We start from the raw sequence: 8173 nt of genomic DNA, 5'->3' as shown, positions 1-8173 counted from the left end.
CGTAGTGTCTGATAGAGGACCGAAATTCACTTCGAGGTTTTGAAGAAAGCTACAAGAAGAGCTTGGTACCAGATTGGACTTTAATATAGCTTTTCACACCCAGACTGACAGACAGTCGGAGAGGACTATTCAGACATTAGAGGATATGCTTTGGATATGCGTGATAGATTTTGGTGGTCAGTGGGATTGGTATCTACCGTTGATTGAATTCGCATATAACAACAGCTATCATGCAAGCATAGAGATGGAACCTTGTGAGACATTATACGGCAGGAAGTGCAGATCTCCTTGTGTTTAAAAGAGGTTGGCGAATGGAAGTTAGCAGGACCAGAGTTAGTTCAGATCAATTCAGAAAAGATTCATGTTATCCTCGAGCGTTTGAAGACAGCTTTCAGTAGGTAAAAAAGTTATGCGGATCTGAAGCGGAAGCATAGAGTTTAGTATTGGAGAATATGTGTTCTTGAAGCTGTCCCCTATGCATGGTGTGATGCGGTTTGTCAAGAAAGGCAAACTGGCCCTTCGATATGTGGGACCTTTTGAGATTATAGACAAGATTGGAGAGGTGGCATACAAGCTAGACTTGCCGCCCAATTTCTCACACGTGCACCTGGTATTTCACATATCAATGCTAAGGAAGTACATTTCGGATCCTTCACATGTGTTGCAGCCTTAATATGTGGAAGTAAATGAAGATCTAACTTACGAGGAGCAGCTGATGTGTGCTAAGTCAAGCAAGACTATGACCTAAGGCAGTGTACCTATCAGTGGAGTATAGCTAACGGCGAGTACCAAGTGTCGTATTCCCCAAAGAACGTGTGAACCTAAATCTACTCAATCTTCTCTGTTATCTAATCACAGAAAATAATTAGTGTTAATGAATAATTCCTAAATTAACTAATAGCTACTCTAATTATTGTCGAACTACGTATACTAGGGAATGATTAATTCAAGTAAAGGAATAACCCTTTGGGAACTCTTGTCTCTAAGGAATGGAAACTAAAGGTGGAATTGATTGATTGAATCCAATTTCCTTGGGAAAATCTCTACACAATTAATGTCTTTCTCAAGGACACTAACATCTTAACTTAGATTAATTAGGTTGAAATCTCTTCCTAACTCTAATTACCCAAATTAGCATTATGTACCATTTAACACTATTGAGAGTTGTTAATTCTCAATCCGGTAGAACGAACACCCTATCTCTAGGCGAATTCAATTCTAGGTTGCAAAGGACAATCCAAACCTAAACGTCTTTCTCAAGATCATTCAAATTTCAAAAATCATTCAACAAGATATGAAGAACAAATCAATAAATACTTCTATTGCAAACCAATATTGACAATCAATACATTCAATTCAAAATTGAAGTACAAAAATCCCTAGATAAAGAACCCCAATGGGTTAATAAGTTTAGCTAATCATGTTCATAATCACAACCAACAAGAATTCAATTACAAAAAATGAGTAAAGGTAGAAGAACCCGAATACACCCTTGGATGAGAGTAAATAGCTCCAATTCCTCGTGCCCAATTTTGGATCAATTCTTGTTCCTCTTGCTCGGATTGAAACCAATCGACAATCCTGGCCAATCTTTGATCTTTGAAGAGAATCCAAGTGAAACCTTGATCCAAGTCTCCTTTTCTCTTAGTTTAAACTCAGAAAACCCTTAGATAGAGAAAAAGATGAGTTTTGGACGTTCTAACCCTAGCTGCCCCCCTTTTTCTCTTTTCTTTCTTTTTAAATGAATTTGACCAGCTGCCATGAACATGGCCGTGTTGATGCCCGTGTTCCCAACACGTTCTAGTGTTGATGCCCGTGTTACTCTGTGTGGCCGTGTTCCCTAAAAACCTTTTTTTCCTTTGATGTTTGTTACATCCAACACGGCCGTGTTAACCTTCCTCATAGGCATACTTAGCTTGTTTCGGCAACTTTGACGTCCAATTATGCTCCAATTCTTCCCTTTATCATACTTTGACTTCTTTTAGACCTAATGCACACAAACAGACACATAGGGTGAGTGTTGGGACCAATTCACATCCAAATATACATAAAATCAATCTTAAAAACCCCATTTAGATGTATGTATTTTACGCACATGAAATAACCCCACACTTAGCTCATTGCTTGTCCTCAAGCAATCAAAAGTAAAATAAGGAAAATAAACCACTAAGGAACAACACTTGAACTGACAGACAAGCTAGGGAGCTCCTGCACATATCCTTAACAACCGCAAGTCAAACAAAAAGAAATGAAGCAATCAATTCAAGTATCACAACCAAGATGCCAATAATTCGCAAAACACTATCTCAATAAAATTATTCAGAAAAAACTCCTTACCAGATTCACTCTAAATCACTCAAAGTGTTTAAAGGGTAGTGTTTAATCGCTCAATGCATCAACTACTGCCTTACTTACTATATGCTTACTCTTAAATCCTACTCCTACCACTTATGGAGAGTCAACAACCATGTCAAGAGGTCTTTATAAAGGTTGTAATGAGGATTAGGTAGGGGTAGGTAAATTTGGTTAGAATTAAACCTATGGTGTTCTGCAATGAAATACATGACCTGCATGCAAGCCACAATGATCACAAGGGGTAAACAATGGACAGTAGTCCAAGGTGGGAAATAGGAATCAAGTCAAAATGTAAACTCCGAGAAGCAATTAAACAATTAGCTTACTTTCTTTCTTTTCATCACCCTTCCCTCTTATTCTTCTTATTATATTTTTTTCTTCTTCTTTTTTTCTTTTTTTTTCGTCTCTTTTTCTTTTCTTTTTTATGAGGGAAGGACATGTTCTTTTGGATTGAAGTAAGCTACTACAAGATTCCAACGCTATTCCTAAGACAAATATTCCCAATAAAAACAACTCATGTGCAGAATCATAACCCAAAGCAGAATAAAACTAAGTGGCAATGAAATATGATAAAAAATGGTGAAAGAGGGGGTTATCTACAGAATCAATAAACGAATGAAGGCTATTTGGCTAGAATGAAAAACCTAAGTGCCTTTATCATACCAAAGTGTTAAACTCTCCTTGTGGCCCTCATAAGCATTACCAAGCAAGTTCTAAAAGTAAAGATAGTGATTGGCACTCTCAACAAGAAATAAATACAAGCATATAAAGTGTATGCTTACAATTTAGGCTCAATTTCTCATAAGTGTGCTTTTGAGTAGGTTCCAAACAAAAATCATCAAAACAGAATTAAATAAACCAAAGCAACTTAGTGCAAAACTCAAAGTAATTATCTTACATTCTTCCGCAAGACTCAACACTATCGGTTTTACCTGATCACATGGACATAGACAGGATTTCCAAAAGCAAGTCAACAGTAAAAGCATCAAAACAAAGTGAAAAATAACTGAGATGGGATAAATGAAAATGCGATATATACACTAGAAAAGGATCTGAATTTCATATACAAAATAATAAAAACACGAAAACAAGTGTATATAAATATCACCAGCCCACACTTGAAGGACACACTGTCCTCAGTGTACAAAATATAAGAAATGAAAAGGAAAAAGAACTAATCTGCCACGACTATAGCTCGGGAGTGAAAAGAGGTGCATCGGCGGGTATGTCAGTCTTGGTACAGTGCGTGGTGGAGAGTGGGTAAGGTGTCGAGTAGTGTCACATGCAGGAGCAAAAACCAACTGTAGAACCTAATCACCTAAGTTCACATAATTGAAACAAAAATTAATACCCAAAATGGAAAGAAAAAAAATGAAAACTAAAGAATTAAAAATAAAATAAAAGAAACAAGCTTCTTTAAAGTCATAAGCTGGACTTTATTCTTTTCTTTGAATCGGAAATGGAGATACCACGCTCCTCCACATCCATGACCCTCCAAGGTAATGCTTCAACCTCTGCCCATTAACCTTGAAATTTCCCTTTTTCGGATGATGCACTTCAACCGCACCATAATGGAAGACTTGCGTCACTGTAAATGGCCCCGACCAATGACTCTTCAGCTTCCTTGGAAATAAACGGAGACGAGAGTTAAATAATAACACACTATCTCCTACGTTAAATTCCTTCAAATTTTTCAATCGCTTGTCATGCCATTGTTTGGTCTTCACCTTGTAGATTGTTGAATTTTCATAAGCTTGTTGACGCCACTCCTCTAGCTCATTTATTTGCCACTGCCTTTGTCTACCTGCGCTATCCAAATCAAAGTTAAACGATTTAAGTGCCCATAACGCTTTATGTTCTAGCTCCACAGGTAAATGACAACCTTTTCCATACACAACCCTAAAGGGAGTGAACCCTATAGAAGTCCTATAGGCAGTTCTAAATGCCCATAAAGCATCATCTAGCTTTGTAGTCCAATCTTTCCGCTCCCTATGATCTTCTCTAAAATGCGCTTAAGCCCCCTATTAGTAACCTCTACTTGCCCACTCGTTTGTGGGTGATAAGGTGTGGAGAATCGTTGAGATACTCCATATCTTTTAAGCACTTTCTCAAGTTGAGAATTATAAAAATGGGTTCCCCTATCACTAATTAATGCTCGAGGTATTCCAAACCTAGAGAATAGTCTCTTAAGGAACCTCACAACTACCCTAGCATCATTAGTAGGCAAGGCTTGTGCCTCAGACCATTTAGAAAAATATTCAATAGCCACCATTATATACTTGCATCCATACGAAGAAGGAAAAGGACCCAAAAAATCAATGCCCCAAACATCAAAAATTTCCAACACTTATATACTATGTTGGGGCATTTCATCTCGGGCAGAAATATTACCTCACCGTTGGCATGCATCACAAACCTGGACATATGCTCGTGCATCTTGGAAGATAGTTAACCAATAAAAACCAGCATCCATAACCTTCCTGGCCGTATGGTTTGCGGCTTGGTGTCCACCAACCGGCCCCTCATGACAATGCTTGAGAATTTGAATGATCTCCTCCCCATATACACATCTCCTAATAATTTGATCTGCACAAATTCTAAACAAGAAGGGGTCATCCCAAATGTAATACTTCAAGTCAGCAAAGAATTTCTTCTTTTCTTTAGTCATATCCTACTTGGTAGTACCCTTGCGTAAATAATTTGCATAATCAGAAAACCAAGGAATAGTGTTTGCCACCTGCATTGAGCATAGGTGCTCATCCGGAAAGAAGTCATCGATCTCTTTCTCATTAAGCTTCTCTAAGTGCGGGTTCTCTAATCGAGAAAGATGGTCCTGCGCAGATTTTCGTACTCCTTGTTTGTCCTTAATTTCCAAGTCAAATTCCTGTAACAGAAGAACCCAACGAATCAATCTTGGCTTAGAATCATGCTTTGAAAATAAATACCTTAAAGCAGAATGATCCGTGTAAACAATTATATTTGACAGTATAAGGTAGGAACAAAATTTGTCAAAAGCGAACACGACAGCTAGAAGCTCCTTCTCTGTGGTTGTATAGTGTTCTTGGGCATCCGTAAGCGTCTTGCTAGCGTAGTAAATAGGTTGGAATTTCTTCTCCTTGCGCTGGCCTAAAACAGCTCCAACTGTAAAATCACTAGCATCACACATAAGCTCAAAGGGCAGCTCCCAATCAGGAGAAACCATGATGGGAGCCGTGGTTAGTTTTTCCTTTAATAACTCAAAAGCTCTTAAACAATCATAATCAAATTCAAAAGGTATATCTTTTACTAGCAATTGAGTTAAAGGTCTAGCAATCTTAGAAATGTCCTTAATGAACCTTCTATAGAACCTTGCATGCCCTAAGAAACTTCTAACAGCCCTAACCGAAGTAGGGGGAGGTAGTTTACTTATAACTTTTACTTTAGCTCTATCTACTTCCAACCCTGCATGTGACACCTTATGTCCTAAGACTATAACCTTTTGGACCATAAAATGACATTTTTCCCAATTCAACACAAGGTTAGTTTCAATACACCTAGCTAACATCCTTTCCAAATTTTGCAAACAATGGGAAAAAGAGTTACCGAATATAGAGAAGTCATCCATGAAGACCTCCATCGACTCGTCTATCATGTCATGAAAAATGGCCATCATACACCGCTGAAAGGTCGCAGGCACATTACACAAAGCCGGCAGCATCCTCCTATAGGCAAAAGTGCCATAAGGACAAGTGAATGTCGTCTTCTCTTGGTCTTCTAGTGCTATGGGAATCTGAAAATAACTAGAAAAACCGTCAAGGAAATAATAATACTTATGGCCTAAAAGCCTCTCAAGCATTTGATCGATAAAAGGAAGGGGAAAGTGGTCCTTTCGGGTTGTGTCATTCAAGCGTCGGTAGTCTATACAACCAAGAAGCCCGTTCTGGATTCGTGTAGGGATCAGCTCCTCCTTTCATTTTCACCACCGTCATGCCCCCTTTCTTAGGAACCACCTACAGGGACTCACCCAAGACCTTATCGAAATAGGGTAAATTAAACCTGCATCAAGAAGTTTAATTATCTCCTTTTTAACCACCTCTTTCATTTGAGGGTTCAACTGCCTTTGTGGCTGCACCACCGGTTTGAACTCATCCTCCATCAAAATCTTTGCATACCTTCTCAAAATACACAGCACCATCTCCCTCTCCTCAGGTGTGAGATGAGCGGAAATAATAACCGGTAATTGCTTTACTTCATCTAGATAGGCATACATTAAGTGCGCTGGCAACTCTTTCAACTCAAGAACGGGCGGCTCCTCCAAAGAAGGCTTCAGCTTCTTTACTCCTGACCTGTCAAGATGAACAAAACAATCAGTCTTTTCATTATTAACATCAGTAGCTAATAAGTGCTCTAGCTACTTCAACACTTGTTCATTGGATAAATTATCCTCATATTCTTGCATCACCACATGCAAAGGATCATTAATCATTATTTCTTGCAATTGAGATTCCACAATATCATTGATAAAATCAATCGAACAGACAGTACCATCATGCTCATATGGGTATCTCAAGGATTTAGTCAAATCAAATGTAATGCTCTCATCATCTACCCTAAGTTCCAGCTTTCCGCTACTAACATCTATCAAAGCTTTAGATGTAGCTAAAAATGGTCTACCTAGGATCAATGGGACATCACTCTCACCATTCATATCCATGACAACAAAATCCAGAGGAAATATAAATTTGTTAACTTTAACTAGCACATCCTCTATAATCCCTTTCGGGTACTTAACAGTTCTGTCTACTAGTTGTATACTCATCCTGGTAGGAGTTAGCTTAGAAGTGCTTAGTCCTAACTCCTCAAACAATGAACTAGGCATCAAATTGATGCTAGCTCACAAATCAGCTAATGCTAGCAATTTCAATTTATCCCCAATCAAACAAGGTATAGTAAAACTCCCTGGATCGTGTCGTTTGACTGGAATCTTACTCTGAAACACTGCTGAGCATTCTGCATTCAAGGTCACCAATCCCAAATCCTCTAGCTTTCTCTTGTTGCTTAGAATTTCTTTTAAAAACTTTGCATACTTTGGCATCTGCGAAATAGCTTCAACAAAAGGCAAGTTAATCCGCAATTGTTTAAAAAGATCTAAAAATTTACTGAATTACTGATCAACTTTTTCCTGCTTGAGTTTTGCAAGATATGGAATGGGAGGTTGGTATGGCCTCGAGGGGATCTTCTTCAAATCCTCCTTCTCTTCAACTGCTCCCTTTTCTTTCTCCCTCGGGGCTTGTCTTTCTTTTTGACTCATCCACCGCATGAATCATCATTAGTGAAAGGCTTAGATGGACTAGAAAGTTCCTTACCTGATCTCAAAGTAATTGCTTTGGCATGCTCCCTTGGATTAGACTCTATGTTACTTGGAAGCGTGCCTGGCTGCCTCTCAGCCATCATCCTAGACAACTGGCCAATTTGAGTTTCTAAGTTTTGAATTGGAGCTTGTTGATTCCAAATGGCAGTGTCTGTTTGTTGAAATCTGTTCTCTGAAGTTGCAATGTACTTCGCCATCAACTCTTCCAAGTTAGTTTTCTTCTCTTGACTACCTTCTAGTTGATGGGGAATAGAATGCATAGGTTACTGCGGATGCAACCTCTGATATCCTGGTGAACCTTGGTTATTGGAATTCCTCCATCCAAAATTAGGATGATTCCTCCACCCTGGGTTGTATGTATTACTGTAGGGATCATTCCTCACGCCACCTCGTGACAATCAACATGCTCAACGTTAGAAATATTAGTAGGCATAGAAGATGCAAACATAACTCCCGCTTTACAATTGG

At 38.7% G+C, this 8173-nt stretch overlaps 1 protein-coding gene across 1 annotated transcript; it reads right to left on the bottom strand.

The window, feature by feature from the left end:
• Positions 1–3791: 3791 nt before the first annotated feature.
• LOC125369928 lies at positions 3792–7153 on the bottom strand. The gene is made up of 7 exons (XM_048373345.1): positions 6750–7153; positions 6359–6680; positions 5938–6124; positions 5703–5796; positions 5041–5600; positions 4819–4941; positions 3792–4159 (listed from the first exon to the last, which is right to left on the bottom strand). The coding sequence occupies exons 1-7, from the start codon at positions 7151–7153 to the stop codon at positions 3792–3794; spliced, it is 2058 nt and encodes a 685-aa protein (XP_048229302.1).
• Between the last annotated feature and the right edge of the window lie 1020 nt (positions 7154–8173).

The sequence above is a fragment of the Ricinus communis genome, chromosome 1 (genome assembly GCF_019578655.1).
Source record: "Ricinus communis isolate WT05 ecotype wild-type chromosome 1, ASM1957865v1, whole genome shotgun sequence".
NCBI lineage: Eukaryota > Viridiplantae > Streptophyta > Magnoliopsida > Malpighiales > Euphorbiaceae > Ricinus > Ricinus communis.
Note: the sequence above shows the minus strand (reverse complement) of the source record. Positions and strands in the feature narration are given on the sequence as shown.

What these genes read in the sequence shown, in the direction of transcription:
- LOC125369928 (XM_048373345.1), bottom strand. Translation starts at nt 7,153, where the DNA reads ATGAGTATACAACTAGTAGACAGAACTGTTAAGTACCCGAAAGGGATT. An exon ending in CTATTTCGATAAGGTCTTGG is followed by an intron (nt 6,125 to 6,358) that starts GTGAGTCCCTGT and finishes AGTTATTTTCAG; the next exon opens with ATTCCCATAGCACTAGAAGA. An exon ending in AGTTTCTTAGGGCATGCAAG is followed by an intron (nt 5,601 to 5,702) that starts GTTCTATAGAAG and finishes TGATTGTTTAAG; the next exon opens with AGCTTTTGAGTTATTAAAGG.